The sequence below is a fragment of the Budorcas taxicolor genome, chromosome 13 (assembly GCF_023091745.1).
Source record: "Budorcas taxicolor isolate Tak-1 chromosome 13, Takin1.1, whole genome shotgun sequence".
NCBI classification, from domain to species: domain Eukaryota; kingdom Metazoa; phylum Chordata; class Mammalia; order Artiodactyla; family Bovidae; genus Budorcas; species Budorcas taxicolor.
In genome coordinates this window covers 20,440,731-20,463,216 of record NC_068922.1, presented here as the reverse complement: position 1 = coordinate 20,463,216, position 22,486 = coordinate 20,440,731, and the positions used below count along the sequence as shown (strand labels likewise).

Below are 22,486 nucleotides of genomic sequence, written 5' to 3'. Positions count from 1 at the left end.
TAGCTATTTTTAAAATAAAGCCAAATTATAGGAAAAATTACAGCATCAAGTATATGCAGGACTATGCTTACAACTACCAGGCTGCTAGAGTAACTGATGATTGTTTTCAATATTTACCAGAAGGAAAGAGTGCATCCAGGTCCTGTCTGGCTGAAAGTTGGGCTCTGGACTTTAGCAATTTGTGATAAGCTGTTGCTTTTCTTCAGAATGAACATAAAGTGCCCTATTAGAAAATAAGAAGAAATCATAACTTAACCTACTAAATTCTAAAGTGAGACATCTGTCTGTAACCCCTACACTGAAGACTATACAACAATTAAAAATCAATAATAGTAATTGTTAGCAAATTTGCTTCTATGAGCACTCAACTATTATCTAGAGCTGGGCCAAAATGACGCCAAAACAACCGGCAGTTTCCATTAATTCAGCCAAAAATATATCTATACTCCATCCCCAAAAAACCCATAAAGGAGAATTTCTTTTTTGACAACATAAGTACAATAGATAATATTCAACTGTTCTGTTATTGTTTAGTTGCTTGGTTGTGTCCAACTCTTTGTTGACCCCCTGGACTGTAGCCCACCAGGCTCTTCTGTCCATGGGATTTCCCAGACAAGAATGTGGGAGTGGGTTGCCATTTCCTACTCCACACTGTCCTATGTTGTAGTATCATAGAACTTGACTGCTTCTCTTTTTCTTCTCAGACTTGAGCAAAAGTAAATTGAAGTACAGATCTCCCTTGACTTAAGATGAAGTTATGTCTCATAAACCCATCATAAGTTAAAAATATCAAAGTCATAGCACAGAAGAACTCTACTCAATACTCTGTAATGGCCTAGATGGGGAAAGAAACTAAAGAAAGAGTGGATATAGACATATACACTCTGCTCTGTTTAAAATGGATAACAGGGACCTACTGTATATAGCACAGGGAACTCTGCTTAGTGTCAGGTGGCAGCCTGGATGGGAGAGGTGTTTGGGGGAAGAATGGATACATGTAGATGTACGGCTGAGTCCTTCTGCTGTCTGCCTGAAACTATCACAACACTATTAATTGACCATACTCTAATGTAAAATGAAGTTTTTTTTAAAAGATGTGTATTTTAAAATACATACATCAGATATATGCATAACTGATTCATTTTGCTGTATACCTGTAACTAACACAACACTGTAAATCAACCCTATGTAAATAAAAAGTTGTGTTTTTTTTTTAAAGAAAATATTGAAGTTCAAAAGGCATTTGATACACCTGACCTACTGAACATCACAGTTTGGCCTTGCCTCCCTTAACCTTGCTTAGACCACTTACATTAGCCCACAGTTAGACAAAATCATCAAACATAAAGCCTATTTCATACTACAGTGTTGAATATTTCATGTGATTTATTGAATGCTCTACTGGAAGTGAAAAACAGAACAGCTGTAACTGTTTGATTGTCCATCATGATGATCACGTGGCTGCCTGGGAGCCACATCTCTGCCTCTTCCCAGCATCAGAAGAGAGCATCACAGGTGCATCGTTATCCCAGAAATGGTCAGAATTCAAAATGTGATGTATAGTTTCTATTGAATGTGATCTCTTTCACACCATCATTAAGCTGACAAATCATTAGGTCAAACCATCATTAGCTGGGGAAAGTGGGTAGGTTCGGAGAACCACTACAGGCATCTTACCCTGAGATGTGTTGTGAGTGTGATCCCGAGGTGGAGCCTGATCCTCAAATTCAGCAGAGAGGTTACTTCTAGAGCTCCAGGTCCACTCAAAATCATCACCATGGACTGCTTCAAACCAACCACAGCTATCTGTTTCAAAGTCACATTCGGTAACTGAAAAACAAAAACGCAGCTTTTCAGTAGACTCTTGAAGGTGATCACGTGTTTAAAGGGTAGCCAGAGTTCAATGGGAATCACCCTGTCACATTTCCCTAAGTAAAGTTTTATTTGAGGAAGAAAAAGATGCTATCTGATCCCCTCCAAAAAAAAAAAACAAAAACCAAAAAGCGGAAAATTGATAGGTAGAATCAACAACTTAAGAATATTTTCCAAATATTTTTCTAACAAATAGCATTGGGACTTCCCTGGCAGTCCAGTGGTTAAGATGTCACTTTACAATGCAAGGGGGTGCAGGTTCGATCCCTGGTCAGGGAGGTAAGATCCCACATGCCTTGCAGTGAAGAAAACCAAAACATAAAATAGAAGCAATATGGTAACAAATTCAATAAAGACTTTAAAAAACTATCCTCATCAAAAAAAAAAAAAAAGAAGAAGAAGAAAGAAACCTTAAAAAAAAAAAAGAAAAGAAACAGCATCATTTGGCCACACTGCTTATAGAACTGCAAAGGTCTAATTTATCCTGATACTTATGCTAGTTTCTCTGTTATCACATTTTCTGGACGGTTTCATTGTTCCTACAGACTACTTTAAACCAAACTGGGAAAAACTACTTCTAAAAAATTTAATATTTGAAAAATCCATGATTTTTAACATTAATGTTCACTTCTGATATTTGTAGAGTTACTATTTCCCAAAGCATCAAATGTATCACCTAATAGGCACAAGGCAAAATAATATGACCTACTTTTCAAGTAAAAAGGAAGAGAAACAGTTAATTTCCATAAAGGCATCCTGGAGGAGGAAGAGAAGAAAAAAGTAAAAGGGAAAGAAGGGGAAGTTTTAATAACAGTAGTGTGGAATTAAAACTAATACGTAGTGAATACCTAAGGGAACAGACCCTATACAGTAGCCTTTACATAAATCTAAGTTTCACAATAGTTATGTGGAGAAGGTATTATTATTGTTGTTTTACAGAGGAAGAAAGGAAGGTTTAGGAAAGCTTTTAACTTAACCAAAGTCACATAGGTAGAAAGTCGTAGAGACTGATTAAAATCAAATATTCTGGCTTCTACTCTAATACTATTTCTGCAACTGTTGACAGTAACTTTTAATTGTCATTAGATTGGAAAAGGATAAACCAAAAAGGCATGATCTGAATTTGCTTAGTGAGGATATTTAGGTGTTACTACAGACTCCAGTGAAAAATAAGATTTGCCCCATTGATGATTATTACATTGGGATCCTTGGTGCTGGATATTTTTATCCAAGGACACAGTAATAAACTGCACAGATCTTCCTTTAAAAAAACAATTTAGAAAGTAATCAGTATATTTAAGAAATAAAAGTATAAAGTAAATCACTCAATGAAATTATAAAATTTTACATGGTAAAGGCAATTTTATCTAACAAGAAGTTATGTTTAATTTTGAAAATGCTCCTTCCGCATGGGAAGTGGTGACTAGTAACATAATAAAAATTTTTTATTTTTTTAAGATTCTAGATTTCAAAAATATGTTTTCTATCAGGTCTTCTGGCCCAAAATATGGCCAATAGAATACTTTCAAATGTTATCAAAAGTCAATGAGAAGGCATGAATACATTTAAAAATATTTTGAAAATGTTGCATCAACTTTAATAAGCAAGCAATAATTATATTTCAACAGAGACAAATAGAAATCATCAAAATGGAGACAATTGCTACACTTAGAATAAAGATTTTCAAATAAAGTCTAGAAAGCAAAATTAAGTGCTATTCAAAAGTGTCAAACAATAGTGATAAATATGACAAACTAGGGACAAATGCTAAGAAAATTTAACTCTTTGTATTTTCAAAAGCCATCTCTACCAATACAAATAACCCATAAATATGCATAGATTCCAGTATGTAGATGCTATTTCAATCCCAAAGAAAGCAAATACTTTTGATTCCTATTTCAGACAATCCCAAAAATAGGATCCAGGAGTTTTGTTATGCACATATAGAAAGAAAATAAGTTGTTGCTACTGTATAATATCTATCCCACATAGATCCCTGAAAATGGAACTTTGTCATCTACTATCATGGGATATATTGCCATGGAAATAAATGAATATTCAAACAGTAGTAAAATTTAAGAAACTACTGCAGCAATTCTGTAGTTCTCAGATAAAAATCTTTATCTTTGAAGAGACTTAGGAGGCAATTATGCTGTTAAAATTCAAATATGCCTTGTTAGTATACTTTGTTTCTATATATTTAGATTTCTACACACATTTAAAAACTCAATTTGACTGATCAGAGACATAATAATCAGATGAAACCTTCTCAAATTAAATAGGACTTCCCTGGTGGCTCAGACGGTAAAGCGTCTGTCTACAATGCAGGAGACCCAGGTTCAATCCCTGGGTCGGGAAGATCCCCTGGAGAAGGAAATGGCAATCCACTCCAGTACTATTGCCTGGAAAATCCCATGGACAGAGGAGCCTGGTAGGCTACAGTCCATGGGGTCGCAAAGAGTCGGACACGACTGAGCCACTTCACTTCACTTCAAATTAAATACACACCTTGTCAATGGTAAACAAATGTCCTAGTCTGGAGGGGGGATGTGGATAACGGGGGAGGCAATGGATATGGACTTCCAACCTACAGAACTGAGAGACAGTAAATAAAAGTTGCCTTAAGAAACTAAGTTTGTGGTAGTTAGTTAACTAACAATAGAAAACTCATGTATTGAGTAGAGACTGATGGCTGATTTCTCCCAACACTCTGGAGATAACTTTCCATTTTCTTCTGGTTTCCACTGTTTCCATTACAAAAGTCTAATAGTCAATCTTTGACAGTGATTTATACTTTTTTCTAGCTGTTTTAAAAATGTTTCACTTTGTTATAGATTTTTAGCAATTTCACTATGATGTCCCCACATGGTTTTCATTTTTATTGTTTTCATGCCCATAGGGCTTCTTGAAATATGGTTTTGTATCCTTTTCAATTTGAAAGCTCTTAGCTAAACTCTCTATGAACACTGTCTTGTTTTTTTTTTTTTTTCTTTTTCTGGGACTCCAAATATATAACACTAGAAATTCTCACTGCTCTCGCATGCTTTTTTTCTTTTTCTGTAGTTTCAATCACTTTATTATATTTTACTTCACCTTTTCTCCTGATCTAAAGTCTAATTCCCTTATCTCATTAGCTGTGTATAGTATGCTGATAAACCATTGATGAGTTCTGAATTTTGATTATTCTATTGTTGGAATTTAGAAATTTCATTTAGTTCTTTTTTATGTCTTCTAATTATCTGCTCAAATTCTCAGCTTTTTTTTTTTTTTTTTAACTTTGAGCATAGTCTCAATTCAATGTCTGATAACTGCTTTATCTGGAGGGATTTTTGTTTGGTTTCAGTTTTAATTGAGCTTTTTCTTTCCTGTGGCCTCACCTCATTGGTGTCTAAGTGCTTGACACTATATATAATAAAAGGTAAAATAATTTGGGACCTAATAAATTACCTTTTTTCAGTAAGATTTATGTTTGTTTCTGTGGGCATGAAGAGTAAATAATATTCGAGGATTACACAAAACTAACTTCAGAGATTAAGGGTATTTGGAACTGGGTTTGAGACTCTGAGCAACCATACCTTGCAGTTCACACAGATCTCTTATATACATATTTTAGGCACTGCAAACAAAACTGCAGAGTTTACCAACCCATATTTAGTATACTAAGCCTGGACTCCAACATGTTCCCTTGCCTAACAAGACTTCCAAATTTCTATACTCTAATTCTCAACTATCAGTTCCATGTTGGCATATGAAGTGGTACTAAACACCAGGTTCAGTTATCAGGGCTTTCTTCTCACTGGTCACTTAATTTGTCCCTTTTTACATCTTCAATGGATTCAAGTGATTTATAAACATCTTTTTGATTATATTTCTAGTTGTTCTCAGAGGGTGTCCAAAAAAAATCTTCCATAACTAGAAGTTCTAGAATTTTTTATTTCCACTTTTTTCATTATTTATTTATTTTTATTTTACTTTACAGTACTTTATTGGTTTTGCCATACATTGACATGAATCTGCCAGGGTGTACACAAGTTCCCAATCCTGAACCCCCTTCCCACCTCTCTCCCCATATCATCTCTCTGGGTCATCCCAGTGAACCGGCCCCAAGCATCCTGTATCAAACCAAGACTGGTGATTAGTTTCTTACATGATAGTATACATGTTTCAATGCTATTCTCCCAAATCATCCCACCCTCTCCCTCTTCCTCAGAGTCCAGAAGTCTGTTCTATACACCTGTGTCTCTTTTGCTGTCTTGCATACAGGGTCATCATTACCATCTTTCTAAATTCCATATATATGTGTTAGTATACTGTATTGGTATTTTTCTTTCTGGCTTACTTCACTCTGTATAATCAGCTCCAGTTTCATCCACCTCATTAGAACGGATTCAAATGTATTCTTTTTAATGGCTGAGTAATACTCCATTGTGTGTATGTACCACAGCTTTCTTATCCATTCATCTAGTTATGGACATCTAGGTTGCTTCCATGTCCTGGCTATTATAAACAGTGCTGTGATGAACACTGGGGTACATGTATCTCTTTCCATTCTGGTTTCCTCGGTGTGTATGCCCAGCAGTGGGATTGCTTGGTCATAAGGCATTTCAATTTCCAGTTTTTTTAAGGAATCACCACACTGTTCTCCATAGTGGCTGTACTAGTTTCCATTCCCACCAACAGTGTAAGAGGGTTCCCTTTTCTCCACATCCTCTCCAGCATTTATTGCTTGCAGACTTTTGGATTGCAGCCATTCTGACTGGTGTGAGATGGTACCTCATTGTGGTCTTGATTTGCATTTCTCTGATAATGAGTGATGTTGAGCATCTTTGCATGTGTTTGTTAGCCATCTATATGTCTTCTTTGGAGACATGTCTATTTAGGTCTTTGGCCCATTTTTTGATTGGGTCATTTATCTTTCTGGAATTGAGCAGCATAAGTTGCTTGTATATTTTTGAGATTAGTTGTTTGTCAGTTGCTTCATTTGCTATTATTTTCTCCTGTTCTGAAGGCTGTCTTTCACCTTGCTTATAGTTTCCATTGTTGTGCAGAAGCTTTTAATTTTAGTTAGATCCCATTTGTTTATTTTTGCTTTTATTTCCAGTATTCAGGGAGGTGGATCATAGAGGATCCTGCTATGATTTATTTCAGAGAGGGTTTTGCCTATGTTGTCCTCTAGGAGTTTTATAGTTTCTGGTCTTCCGTTTAGACCTTCAATCCATTTTGAGTTTATTTTTGTGAATGGTGTTAGAAAGTGTTCTAGTTTCTTTCTTTAACAAGTGGTTGACCAGTTTTCCCAGCACCACTTGTTAAAGAGATTGTCTTTAATCCATTGTACATTCTTGCCTCCTTTGTCAAAGATAAGGTGTCCATATGTATGTGGATTTATCTCTAGGCTTTCTATTTTGTTCCATTGATCTATATTTCTGTCTTTGTGCCAGTACCATACTGTCTTGATGACTGTGGCTTTGTAGTAGAGCCTGAACTCAGGCAGGTTGATTCTACCAGTTCCGTTCTTCTTTCTCAAGATTGTTTTGGCTATTCAAGGTTTTTTGTATTTCCTTACAAATTGTGAAATTGTTTGTTCTAGCTCTGTAAAAAATATCACTGGTAGCTTGATAGGGATTTCATTGAATCTGTAGATTGCTTTGGGTAGTATACTCGTTTTCACCATATTGATTCTTCCCATCCATGAACATGGTATATTTCTCCATCTATTAGTGTCCTCTTTGATTTCTTTCACCAGTGTTTTTGAACTCCTTATTGCCAAATTCAGACTTAAATTGAAGAAAGTAGGGAAAAGTAGACCATTCAGGTATGACTTAAATCAAATCCCTTATGATTATTCAGTGGAAGTGAGAAATAGATTTAAGGGATGAGATCTGATAGATAGAGTGCCTGATGAACTATGGAATGAGGTTCGTGACATTGTACAGGAGACAGGGATCAAGACCATCCCCATGGAAAAGAAATGCAAAAAAGCAAAATGGCTGTCTGGGGAGGCCTTACAAATAGTTGTGAAAAGAAGAGAGGCGAAAAGCAAAGGAGAAAAGGAAAGATAAGCAACTGAATACAGAGTTCCAAAGAATAGCAAGAAGAGACAAGAAAGCCTTTTTCAGCGATCAATGCAAAGAAATAGAGGAAAACAACAGAATGGGAAAGACTAGAGGTCTTTTCAAGGAAATTAGAGTTACCAAGGGAACATTTCATGCAAAGATGGGCTCGATAAAGGACAGAAATGGTATGGCCCTAACAGAAGCAGAAGATATTAAGAAGAGGTGGCAAGAATACACAGAAGAACTATACAAAAAAGACCTTCATGACCCAGATAATCATGATGATGTGATCACTACTCTAGAGCCAGACATCTTGGAACGTGAAGTCAAGTGGGCCTTAGAAAGCATCACTATGAACAAAGTTAGTGGAGGTGATGGAATTCTAGTTGAGCTATTTCAAATCCTGAAAGATGATGCTGTGAAAGTGCTGCACTCAATATGCCAGCAAATTTGGAAAACTCAGCAGTGGCCACAGGACTGGAAAAGGTCAGTTTTCATTCCAATGCCAAAGAAAGGCAATGCCAAAGAATGCTCAAACTACCGCACAATTGCACTCATCTCACATGCTAGTAAAGTAATGCTCAAAATTCTCCAAGCCAGGCTTCAGCAATATGTGAACCGTGAACTCCCTGACGTTCAAGCTGGTTTTAGAAAAGGGAGAGGAACCAGAGATCAAATTGCCAACATCTGCTGGATCATGGAAAAAGCAAGAGAATTCCAGAAAAACATCTATTTCTGCTTCACTGACTATGCCAAAGCCTTTGACTGTGTGGATCACAATCAACTGTGGAAAATTCTGAAAGAGATGGGAATACCAGACCACCTAACCTGCCTCTTGAGAAACCTGTATGCAGGTCAGGAGGCAACAGTTAGAACTGGACATGGAACAACAGACTGGTTCCAAGTAGGAAAAGGAGTACGTCAAGGCTGTATATTATCACCCTGCTTATTTAACTTCTCTGTAGAGTACATCATGAGAAACGCTGGACTGGAAGAAACACAAGCTGGAATCAAGATTGCCGGGAAAAATGTCAATAACCTCAGATATGCAGATGACACCACCCTTATAGCAGAAAGTGAAGAGGAGCTAAAAAGCCTCTTGATGAAAGTGAAACCACAGAAAGGGAAACCGCTGATGAAGGGGCACAACTGTATTAAAATATGTATACAGTAATTATGGGCACATAATGCTCTGGTAGAATTTTATTTGTGGAATGGTGAAAAGTTATTTTTCCTAATGTAAATTGTTTTTGAAAGAAACAAAGAAAATGTGTGTGTATATTTAGGTGTATATATAAGATACCAATTGATATGTGATAAATAACATAAAATATTCATTTAAAAGCTTTCCAGTCTATTATATCTTATGTCAATATTTAAATTTAATAAATTTTTGTATCTATATAGCTTCTAAAATATTTTATTAACAGGTGTTGCAATGGCCTTTATATATCTGAAACAGGAACTACTATTAAATACACTCTTGGAATACCAAGTCAGAAATGGAAATATGGTCAAACTTAGTTATAAATAGTCTTTCATTTCTGTTTGAGAAAGGAAAAGAATGAGGAAATATGGAAATACCAGATAACGCTAAATTTGAACCTTTGGTATTCTTTAAAAATCAATAAATTATTGTTAATATGTTTTTTAATTTGAGGTTTGTCCTAAAGCTTGAGCTCCTAGTGTTACTAATTCATTTATCCATAAGGATGAGAAATCCTTAGAAATGCTGTAACTCCCACAGGGAATTCTGAAAGGTCAAGACTATTCCACCAAATAATCAAAAATATCATTTTAACAAGGAAACAGGATGTAGGAATAAGATAACTTGCAAGGTAAGCCTAGAAAATCATGTAATAAAAAGGCATCATTAAGACGTGATACTGATAGGAGACTATATAAAACTGGACTTGCCTTGCATCTTAAAATGGATAAGATAATTATATAAGTGACTCAGAAGTGACTGAGGAACAGGATATCTTGGGTAAATGAAAAAACCCTATAAATGATAATGAAATTACCTGAGCTTATTAGCTCCACAGATAACTGGGCTCTTCTCAAGAAATAGAAAATATCTGAAATCATTAGGTTAGTCTGAGGAAAGAAATACAATACCTATACAAAAAAATCTAACAGGATAGAAAAAAAATTAACTCTTTTTAAAAAAAGTCATCATTCATGTCTGTCTACTCTTGGGGTAAAAAATAGTAAGCCTTTTTACAAATCATATTTTCTGTCTTTATACCACTAGAGTATTCATTCAGTGTAATTATCATCTCAAAAATTGTTCCTCATAAGTTCAGGTTAGGGAAATGAACATAATGAGTTTATTACATGTCTGTGCATGGCTTATTCTTGCTCTATGGAAGCAGCAAAAAATGAGAGGTTATTAGACATTTTTCGGAAATGTGATGAAGCAGAATCTTTGCTCTTACTCAACAAAAGGTAGGGAGTTCTCTCTGTTTATATTTCTGGTAAGGCCTTGTGATCTTGAATTATTACTTAAGATGGAGCTAGTATAAGACATGGTTATCCCTAAGATTCAGTTAACCTTATTCAAGTTTTAAAGAGAGTTAAGAATGTTATTCACAAATGACTAAAAATTTCAGTAGTAAACTAAAATGAAAAAGGAAACATATCCATTAAAAATACCCATAGACACAACAGTCTAAAGATGGCAATAAAATGAAATTGTTTAAAAGTGTCACCTCAAAGCTTTATTCTCTTACTAAAATGGTTTTCTTAAAGAATATCAATGGTTCTGAAACCAGAAGTATGGATAGAGTCTTCTTACATGTAAGTATATGATTAACTGAAGAAACAAGATGAGAAAAAGTTGAACTGTGCTTTTCCTTTTAAACTGAAAACTGAACACAGAATATTTTCTTTATAATGGAACTCACTGTCTTTTGAGCAAAAATGTTACATTTTGATTTCTAAAGTGGTGTTTCAGAAATCTGCTCTATACATGTTCTGCCGCAGATATAGCACAAGCTTTATAAGCAGATAAGCCAAGGTGGAATTTTACCCTCGCCTTTTACTAGATTTGTACTTTTAGTTGTTGATCTCTCCAGAGGGAATTCCTACTTCTTTGAACCCTTCCACAAATTACACAACACAAGTCTAAATCCATTAACAAGTTCCTCCTAACACTCCTGCTAAAATGCCCCACAGGTCCCCACGGTAAACCATTTTCCTTATTCTGCAAGTATCAATCAACACAGCTTTGTTACAGGGATTGTATGGTATTCTCTGATGGTTTTCCCTTTAGTCATGTATGGATGTGAGAACTGGACTATAAAGAAAGCTGAGCACCAAAGAACTGATGCTTCTGAACTGTGGTGTTGGAGAAGACTCACAAGAGTCCTTTGGACTGCAAGGATATCCAACCAGTCTATCCTAAAGGAAATCAGTCCTGAATATTCATTGGAAGGACTGCTGCTGCAGCTGAAACTCCAATATTTTGGCCACCTGATGCAAAAAAACTGACTCATTGGAAAAGACCCTGATGCTGGGAAAGATTGAAGGTGGGAGGAGAAGGGGATGACAGAGGATGAGATTGTTTGATGGCATCACCAACTGTATGGACATGAGTTTGAGCAAGTTCCAGGAGCTGGTGATGGACAGGGAAGCCTGGAGTGCTGCAGTCCATGGGGTCGCAAAGAATAGGACACGACTGAGCAACTAAACTGAACTGAACTGGTCTTCTCTGATGGATGGGCATTAGTACCCTCCTGTCTGCTCTCAAAATAATAAGCATAGTGATTCTATTAAGTCAGTTTCTGGAAAGCCTCTCTGCAAAGTGCCACAGTGGTTCCCCATCTCACTCATTTAAAGCCAGTGACCTTACAATGACCCTGTAAGGTCTTAATTGAATGGCATTCAAACTTGGTTTCATATTAAAAATCACATAGGGAGCTTTAAAATTGCTAATGCCTGGGTTGCACCTCCAGTGACTGCAATGTTAATTGGCCATGGCATCTAGAGCTTTAGAAGCTCTCTAGATATTGGAATGGGCAAAGAGTTCAGGTTTTTCCATGAGATGTTATGGAAAAACTCAAAGAAACTTTTGGCCAACCCAATACTTATCAGGGCCTTCCTGGTGTCCCAGATGGTAAAGAAACTGCTTGCAATGCTGGCAAGACCATTCCCTGGGTAGGAAAGATCCCCTGGAGGAGGAAATGGCAACCCACTCTAATATTCTTGCTTAGAGAATCGTATGGACAGAGGAGCCTGGTGGGCTATAGTCCATAGGGTCACAGAGAAACTTTCAATTTCTTTCTTTCAATACTTCTCAAATGCAGTCAAGATTGAGAAGCACAGCTTTAGATATTAGTTTACTTCTCTGGCCTCATTTCCTATTATTTTTATCTTTTGTTAAAGGAAATCCTTTCTTTTTTTTAGAATTTTATTTATTTATTTATTTTTGGCTGTGATGGGTGTCCGTTTCTGTGTGGTCTTTTCTCTAGCTGTGCCAAGTGGGATCTGCTCTCTAGTTGTGGTGCAAGGGCTTCTCATTGAGGTGGCTTCTCTTGTTGCAGACATGGGCTCAAGGGTGCCCAGGCTTCTGTAGTTGAGGCCCATGGGTTCAGCAGTTGCAGCTCCCAGGCTCTAGAGCACAAGTTCAATAGTTCTGGTGCACAGCCTTAGTTGCTTCAAGTAATGTGGGATCTTTCCTGATCAGGGATCAAACTTGTATCTCCTGCCTTGGTAGGCAGATTCTTCACCTGAGCCCCCAGGGAAGCCCTTACTTTTTTTCTTATAATCACTCTCTTCCAGCCAAACAGATCATTTGCTATTGCTCAAACTCACCAGATAGCCTCCTGTCTCAATCCCTTTGTTCTTGCTTTCTGCCTGAAAATCTTTTCTCTGAGATATTCTCAGTTTATTTCCCTTCCCTTCTTCCATCTGCTTTAAACCACCTTGTCCTTGAGAGCTACTATGATGATCCTATTTAAAATTTCAAAGTCCTCCCCTCCATCATTACCTGAATGCCTTTACACCACTCTATTTCTTACAACGTATACCCCTTCTAAAATAGTGTGCACTCTGCTCATTTATCATAGTTGCAGTCTCTCCTCTACTTGGAAGCAAGTTCCAAGAAGAGAGGGATATCTGTCTGTTTTACTTACTGTGGGATCTATATGCCTGGCATAGACCAGGCACTCAAAATGCACTTGTTAAAAGCATCAGTGGTGACCTTCCTTTTTCCAGAAATAATTTTTTTCTCATTTCTTATTTTCCCTCATATTCTTGATTCTATTACTGAGTTAGACATACTTAGTTGGGACCCCCTAATACAAGCCCATTTATCAGTCCATCCACTCCTAAAAATTCACTCCTTTTTTTAACTAGGTTTCTCCTTTGTCAGAGTTCCCTAATTGTGTCTCTCTCTTTAGGTTCTATTTGACCCTTTTTTTTCATCTTACTTATAATTATATTTAATTGCCTCTCAAAGGAGTTGTAATTAAATATCATACTTCCTCTGGAATGGAAAACCTCAAGTGGTGTCACCATGCCAGATTTCCAGTTAAAAACACTGGCTCTTAGCCTATACTCTCTCCCCAGAAAATTCTATCCAATATCAAAGTTACAATTACTTTATTATGCCAATAAAATTATTCATTAATTATTTCATCAACTCACTGTCCTCCTGTTAATGCCAGAACTATCCAAACTACAGACAATAATGATCTCCTCCTTCAACCTTACTTCTCCATCTTACTCACTCTATATCCTGTGATTCCAGATAAAAATACTGATAAATATTACGTAAGACATCCATTTTCCATTCTACCAAAATTCAGGGACGCCCCTGGCATCCAGTGGTTTAACACTTCACCTTCCAGTGCAGGGAAGACTAAACACAGAACTTATATCCTTCACAAAAATTAACTTCAAATGGATCACAATCCTAAATGCAAAATGTAAAACTATAAAACTCCTAGAAGATAACTTAGAAGAAAATTTAAATGACCTTGGGTATGGTGAAGACTTTTTAGGTACAACACCAAAGCATAAGCTATGAAAGAAATAATTAATAGGCTAGACTTCATTAAAATTAAAATTTTCTACTCTGCAAAAGACAATGTCAACATACAATATTTGTCTGTGTTTGATTTATAAGTCACAGGTATATAATATTCAGCACAGGTAATATAAAGTCAGTAATATTATAACTTTGTATGGTGCATAATCTATAAAATATAGAATTATATGTTGTATACCTGTAACTAATACTGTAAGTCAACTATACTTCAATTAAAATTTAGAAAGACAATGTCATGAAAAGAATGAGAAGACAAACCACAAACAGGGAGAAAATACTTACGAAAGACACAGCTGATAAAGGACTCGTCCAAAATTTAAAAAATCTTAACACCCAACAATAAGAAAATAAACTACCTGATTAAAAAATAATCCAAAGACTTGACACACCACCAAAGAAGATACACAGCTGGCAAATAAGCATATGAAAAGATACTCCACGTTTGTACATCATCAAGGAAATACAAATTGAAACAACATTGAGATACCACCATACACCTATTAAAATGATCAAAATCTGGAACACTGATGACAATAAATGCTGGTGAGACTGTGGAGAAACAGGAACTTTCATTCATTGCTGGCGAGTATGTGAACTGGTACAGCCACTTTGGAACACAGTTTGACCGTTTCTTAGAAAATTAAACACAATCTTACATGTAATCCAGCGATCATGTTCCTTGGTATTTACCCCAAAAGGAAACAAAAATGTATGTCCACACAAAATCCTGCACATAGATGTTTATAGCTGTTTTCTTCATATGGAATATTGAACAATGGAATATTAATCAGCCCAAAAAAGTAGTGCACTTGAAAGCCACGAAAAAACCTTAAATGCATATTACTAAATAAAATAAGCCAATCTGAAATGGCTATAAAGCATATGATCCCAACTACCTGACCTTACAGCAAAGGCAATAAACACTGTGCACACAATGAACGGATCAGTGTTTGCCCATACTTGGGAGCAGGTGAGGGATGGAGCAGCAGAGAACAGAGGAATTTTTAGGGCAGTGGAAATATTTTGCATTATACTGTAATGATGGATATATGTATTTATATATTTGTCAAACCCACAGAATGCACAACACCAAGAGTGAACCATGAGGTGTACTGTGGACTTCGAATGATTACGATGTGTCAATGCAGGTTCATCAACTGTAAGAAATATCCCATCCTGGTGGACGATGCTGATAATGGTAAGAGTTATGCATGTATTGGGGGTAGGGGTTCTATAGAGACTTTCTGTACCTTCTCAGTCATGCTGTGAATTTAAAATTGCTCTAAAATTTTTTATTTTAATTAAAAAAAAATAAGGCTAGTGCACTAAGGAAAAATTCTGGTGTCTTAAGACTAGGACCAATCAAAGAGTCAATCTATAACTTTCACTCTAACTCTTACATACTTCTCATCAGAATTAGAATTATGGCTGTATTCATATAATATAGTCTCCCCACTAGGCTGTAATCCCTAAGAAGGTAGGAACTACCTGTGTCTTGTTCATCCTGTAAACAGCTGTTGAATCAAGTACAGTGCTTGATAAATATTTATTGAATGCATAAACTAACCCCGAGGACAGCAAGTATTAAACGACACTTGCTTCCTACTATTATCCACCCTTTTCAGGCACTCTCCCAAAGTATCCACTCCTCTAGCCCAATATTACAACACTAACATCCCAGGTAAAAACTTTCCCAGCTAATATGCCTCACTCTACTTTTATCAACAATTTGATTACACCATGTAAACTGTGCTTCCAGCCAACTTCACCTGTGCTGTATGGAATTTTCAACTGAAGTCAAGAAATGTTTATTCTCAAACTTTTCATTTAACTTTCCCCACAAGCTTCTCATTTTAGAATCTGATTCATGCCTATCCTGCTGCTGCTGCTGCTGCTAAGTCACCTCAGTCGTGTCCAACTCTGTGAGACCCCATAGACGACAGCCCACCAGGCTCCCCCGTCCCTGGGATTCTCCAGGCAAGAATGGAGTGGGTTGCCATTTCCTTCTCCAATGCATGAAAGTGAAAAGTGAAAGTGAAGTCGCTCAGTCGTGTCCGAGTCTTAGACCCCATGGACTGCAGCCTACCAGGTTCCTCCATCCATGGGATTTTCCAGGCAAGAGTACTGGAGTGGGGTGCCACTGCCTTCTCTGCATGTCTATCCTAGTCCACCCTTATTGTCTATGAAGCAAAACCAGCTTTTTCTATTAGTTACATTTTTATGTATATTTTCATCTATTTTTTTATTTTTAATTGAAGGATAATTTCTTTACAGTATTGTGTTGGTTTATGAATCACAAACATCAACATCAATCAGCCATAGATTTACCCATGTGCCCGCCCACTTGAACATCTCTCCCACCTCCCTCCCCATCTACCCCTCTAGGTTGTTACTGAGCCCGGTTTAAGTTCCCTGAGTCATACAGCAAATTCTCATTGGCTATCTATTTTACATATGGTGATGTATGTTTCCACATTACTCTTTCCATACCTCCCACCCTCTCCTTCCTCCCTGCCACCAGCTGTGTCTATAAGTCTGTTATCAATGTTTGTGTCTCCACTGTTGCTCTGCAAATAGGTTTATCAGTACCTGATGCTGGGAGGGATTGGGGACAGGAGGAGAAGGGGACGACCGAGGATGTGATGGCTGGATGGCATCACGGACTCGATGGACATGAGTCTGAGTGAACTCTGGGAGATGGTGATGAACAGGGAGGCCTGGCGTGCTACGATTCATGGGGTCGCAAAGAGTCAGACACGACTGAGCGACTGACCTGAACTGAACTGAACCATCTTTCTAGATTCCATTCTAGATTGTGGTCAGAATCTCCATACTCTTCTCCATAGTGGCTGTATCAATTTGCATTCCCACCAACAGTGCAAGAGGGTTCCCTTTTCTCCATACCCTCTCCCGCATTTATTGTTTGTAGAATTTTTGATGGTCATTCAGACTGGTAAGAGGTGATATCTCATTGTAGTTTTGATTTGCATTTCTCTAACAATGAGTGATATCATCTTTTCAAGTGTTTATTAGCCATCTGTATGTCTTCTTTGGATAAATGTCTGTTTAGGTCTCTTGCCCACTTTTTTATTGGGCTGTTTTTCTGGTACCAGTTTGTATGAGCTCCTTGTATACTCTTGAAGTTAATCCTTTGTCAGTCGTTTCATTTGTTATTTTTTCCCATTCTAAGGGTTGTCTTTTCACCTTACCTATAGTTTCCTTTGCTGTGTAAAAGCTTTTATTAGGTCCCACTTGTTTATTTTTGCTTTTATTTCCATTACTGTAGGAGATGGGTCATAGAGGATCTTGCTGTGATTCACATCATAGAGTGTTCTGCCCATGTTTCCCTCTGAGGTTTATAGTTTCTGGTCTTATATTTAGGTCTTAAATCCATTTTGAGTTTATCTTTGTCTGTTGGTTACAAAGTGTTCTAATTTCATTCTTTTACCTGTAGCTGTCCAGTTTTCCCAGCAGCACTTACTGAAGAGATTATCTTTGCTTCATTGTATATTCTTATCTCCTTTGTCAAAAATAGGGTATCCATAGATGCATGGGTTTATCTCTAGGCTTTCTATCTTGTTCCATTGGTCTTTGTTTCTGTTTTCATGTCAGTACCATCCTCTCTTGATGACTATAGCCTTGTAGTATATTATGAAGTCAGAAAAGTTGATTCCTCCAGCTCCATTCTTCTTTCTCAAGATTTCTTTGGCTGCTCGGGTTTCTTTTATGTTTCCATATTGTGAGATTTTTTATTCTAGTTCTGTGAAACATTCCACTGGTAATTTGGTAAGGATTGCATTGAATCTATAGATTACATTTGGTAGTATAGTTATTTTCACAATATTGATTCTTCCTAACCCAGGAACATGGAATCTCTCTCCATCTGTTTATCTCATCTTTGATTTCTTTCATCAGTGTCTTACAGTTCTCTGTATACAGCTCTTTTCTATCCTTAGGTAGGTTTATTCCTTGGTATTTTATTGTTACAATGGCAAATGGGATTGATTCTGTTAGGTAAAGCACACTGACTGAAACCACCCACCCTGGCCAGGCCCTTTAGTAACCATTCGCGTGAGTTGTTTTATGACAGTAGATCCTGGTGAAGAACACGGAACTAATAAGCCACAACCAACCGGAAGAGTTCAGGAAAGGTCAAAAGGAGACATCATGTGTCTGTCCACTTCCCAGAATCCCTCTCGCTAGCATCCATCTTGGCTGGACGATGCGTGCACCACCAGGAAAGACTCTGAATTAGAATGATTGGCCAAAGACAACCCAGAAACTAATCCCATCACCATAAAACCTGAGACTGTGAACCACATGACAGAGCAGTTCTCCTGGGTTCCTTCACCCTATTGCACTTCACTTGGGTGCCCTTCCCAATAAAATCTCTTGCTTTGTCAGCACATGTGTCTCCTTGGACAATTCATTTCTGAGTGTTAGACAAGAGCCCAGTTTTGGGCCCTGGAAGGGGTCCCCCTTCCTGCAACAATTCCTTGATTTCTCTTTCTGATATTTCATTGTTGGGTATAGGAATACAAGTGATTTCTGTGTACTCATTCTGTATCCTGCCACTTTGTAAATTCAATGATTACCTCTAGTAATTTTCTGAAGATATCTTTAGGGTTTTGTATATATAGCATCATGTCATCTGCAAACAGTGAGAGTTTTACTTCTTTCCAATCTGGATTCCTTTTATTTCTTTCTCTTCTCTGATTGCCACAGCTAGGACTTCTAAAACTTTGTTGAATAATAGTAGTGAGAGTGGGCACCCTTGTCTTGTTTCTGATCTTACAGGGAATGCTTTCAGTTTTTCACCATTGAGAATAACATTTGCCATGGGTTTATCATATATGGCCTTTATTATGTTGAGGTAGGTTCCTTTGATGCCCATTTTTTGAAGAGCTTTTAATCATAAATGGGTGTTGAATTCTGTTGAAAGCTTTTTCTGCATCTATTATCATATGGTTTTTATCTTTCAATTTGTTAATATGGTGTATCACATTGGTTGATTTGCATATATTTAAGAATGCTTGCATGCCTGTGATAAACCCAACATGATCATGATATTGTGACCATTTTAATGTGTTGTTGAATTCTGTGTGCTACTCACAGCAGAGCAAATATATTAACATGTCTACATACTCTATACACATTTCTTTTAGCAGATATTAAGTACAACCACTGTTTATTATTATTATTAATCAGGTTACTGGCAATAGATTATCATGACTTCTTTTATGCACACATGTCTAGATTTTCTCACTAGATTGCTTTTCCTTAAAGTAAAAACTCCTTTCTGTGTCTACTATACAAACCTAACAAAGTGTTGGAAATGTTCAAATAGTCTTAAAATACAGCCACTGGAAATACCAACCTATTTTAATGCCTTTCTTATAAATGCCCATGGGGGTGAAAAGGTTTACATTGTTTGAGAACTTTACAAATTTAAGCACCCTGAACACTCAGTGAGTGAATGAAAATCAATCTCAAGATCCATTTTTCACTCCCACCTCTATCTCTACTGAACTAACTGCATGACCAAGACCATCGGAAGAGTGGTGACATTCATTGTGTGTGCCTTATTTTTCTTAGCTATAAATTATTTAATACTTATAAATTCATTTTAAACAATGTCAGGAACAAAATAAGTGCATGAGAAGTGTGTAACAGAATTTATATTATTATCATACCATATTTAAACCTATGTTTAAGTCTACACCCCAAAGAAAGGGGTTTCTATCAACCCTGGAAGAAAATGATAACATCACTATCTACAGTGGTAAAGTTCTTCAAGGCAAGGAGACAGGGACTGCTAAGCAAATCTAGTGTTCAACAGGAGAAGGTGATTAAATCCCCTTATATTTCTCATCACAACTATCACTAACCTGAAAATAGAAACTAAATGGACAACTGTAGCAGGTGTGAAACTAAAGAGGACTGAAGTAATTGGGGTATACAAGCAAAAATAATGCCACTTATACTTCTAGCTTATAATTTTCAGAGTGAAGAAGAACAATGATCATGCTGAAAAATAAAATCCAAGTGCTTCTTGATGAAAGTGAAAGAAGAGAGTGAAAAAGCTAACTTAAAACTCAACCTTCAATAAACTAAGATCATGACATCTGGTCCCATCACTTCATGGCAAATAGATGGGGAAACAATGGAAACAGTGACAGACTTTATTTTCTTGAGTCCTAAAATCACTGCAGATGGTGACTGCAGCCATGAAATTAAAAGACGCTTACTCCTTAGAGGAAAAGCTGTGACAAACCTAGACAGCATATTAAAAAGCAGAGACATTACTTTGCTGACAAAGGTCCGTATAGTCAAAGGTACGTTTTTTCCTGTAGTCATGTATGGATGTGAGAGTTGGACCATAAAGAAAGCTGAGCACTGAAGAACTGATGCTTTTGAACTGTGGTGGTGGAGAAGACTCTTGAGAGTGCCTTGAACAGCAAGGAGATCCAACCCGGCAATCCTAAAGGAAATCAGTCCTGAACATTCATTGGAAGGGCTGATGCTGAAGCTCCAATACTTTGGCCACCTGATGCGAAGAACTGACTGACTGGAAAAGACCCTGCTGCTGGGAGAGATTGAAGACTGGAGGAGAAGGGGATGCCAGAGAATGAGATGGTTGGATGGCAACACCAACTCAATGGATGTGAGTTTGAGTAAGCTCCAGGAGTTGGTAATGGACAGGGAAACCTGCTGTGCTGCAGTCCATGGGGTTGCAAAAGTCAGACATGACTGAGCAACTACACTGAACTGAGCTCAACACGATGCACACAAAATCTTTCCATAGATACTCTTAGTAATGTAATTTATTGAAATTTAATCTCAAGTAATCATAGAAAAAGACTTTCCTATTAAATACAGAGATTCGTATTCTCAATAGAATTTTCGGCTGAGAAAATTCACTGTCCACTGCATTACCTCTTTTATTATTTTATCCCTACTGTCCTGAATTTCTCTAGTCTAACAACATAATTATCCACAGCAAAGACTGATCAGATCATCATGGGTTATTTACCAGGTTTTACTTGTCTACAGAAATAGTTTTCTTTTTTTTTCCTCTGTGATCAGTGGCTCCACAAATGAGAATGAATGGATTTTTTTCTCAACTTCTTAGTTTTATGTCCCAAAACTGATGAGCCTTCACAAGAAACAACTTCCCATTCTAATCTTTTACAGGTACCTCTGTCTAGGGAGGTTTTTTTTTTTTTTTTGGACTGGAAAACAGTGTCTAAATCATGGAGGACAATATGAAGAGAAAGAGAACCCCGTTCGGTAAGAAAAAAAAATATCAAGATCGCCTTCTTTCTACAAAAACGTGTAGATTGATATACATTTAAGCAAGAGGGTAAATAATTAGCAAATTTAGTCTTATTTGGAGACCCTTTTTTTCCCTGGAAGTCAGGCCTATAGAAGAGAGCATTAGATAGAAAATAGGAAATAGCTTATTTCCCCATCTTTCATTAAAATAAAAAGCAATTGATGGTTATACAGAAAGGTACATTTTAGGAAGGCTTTAATTCTATAACTGAGTTTACATAGTTCAATCTCACCAAAAAAATGCCTTCTCAAAAAACATTTTATTTTAGAATATAAGCAGTAAAAACAGAGCCTTCATTAGATCTCTCTCATACACATGCACACACAGACACAAACATACACACATTCTCAACAAATAGAGAGCAAAAGAACATAGATAAGGAAAATTCAAGCTTTCTCATAATGCTGTTGTATCATAAAAGAAATTTGTCTCACTGCAGAATACAAAAATTACTACTGGAAGGTAAAGAGAGGTGAATCAAAATGTTAGTCACTCAGTCATGTCCAACTTTTTGAGACCTCATGGACTGTAGCCCATCAGGCTTCTCTGTCCATGGAGTTCTCCAGGCAAGAATACTGGAGTGGTTAGCCATTCCCGTCTCTTGGGCACCTTCCCAACCCAGGGATCAAACCTGGGTCTGGTGCATTCAGGTGGATTCTTTACCATCTGAACCATCAGGGAGGCCCATTGGAAGATAAAACATTAGTAAAAATACATGGAGATGGCCTCCAAAGCATCAACACATAAAATCACGTAGCCTCTACCTTACTATCAGCTGTAGAAATGCCAGTGTTTAATACATACATTTTTATATTTAGCAGACATAGTAGTTTGGGAAAAATAAACAGCCAGTATTTCAGTTTGAAAAGTCAAATCAGAAAAATAATAAATCTCTCTTTACTTTTCTGCTCAACCTGCCTTGGCTTAGACTTTATTGAATTCAAACCAAGTACTGATGTACATGTTTTTTTTTCCTGAGAACAGAGAAAAAAGTAGAAAATGAGAAATTGTGTAGATCTATTTTTAGAAAGAAAGCATATGCATTTTCTACTAACCAGTTTTTAGACAGAAATACAAGTGCTGAGAAAATGATGTTTGGGAATATTATAATACCTTTAAAACACAAAGAGTTGTTTAAAAAAATGCAGGTTTTTTCATCTATCTGATAAACTA

General features: G+C 36.9%; 1 protein-coding gene across 1 annotated transcript in view; it reads right to left on the bottom strand.

Moving 5' to 3' along the window:
* MALRD1 (MAM and LDL receptor class A domain containing 1) overlaps window positions 1-22,486 on the bottom strand; it is a 603,405-nt gene that overhangs the window by 483,214 nt on the left and 97,705 nt on the right. Inside the window, exons 16-17 of the mRNA XM_052651192.1 lie at window positions 1,678-1,830; window positions 118-223 (exon numbers count right to left, since the gene is read on the bottom strand). Of these exons, the coding sequence (XP_052507152.1) occupies window positions 118-223; window positions 1,678-1,830 (259 nt within the window). The remainder of the gene's footprint in view (window positions 1-117; window positions 224-1,677; window positions 1,831-22,486) is intronic.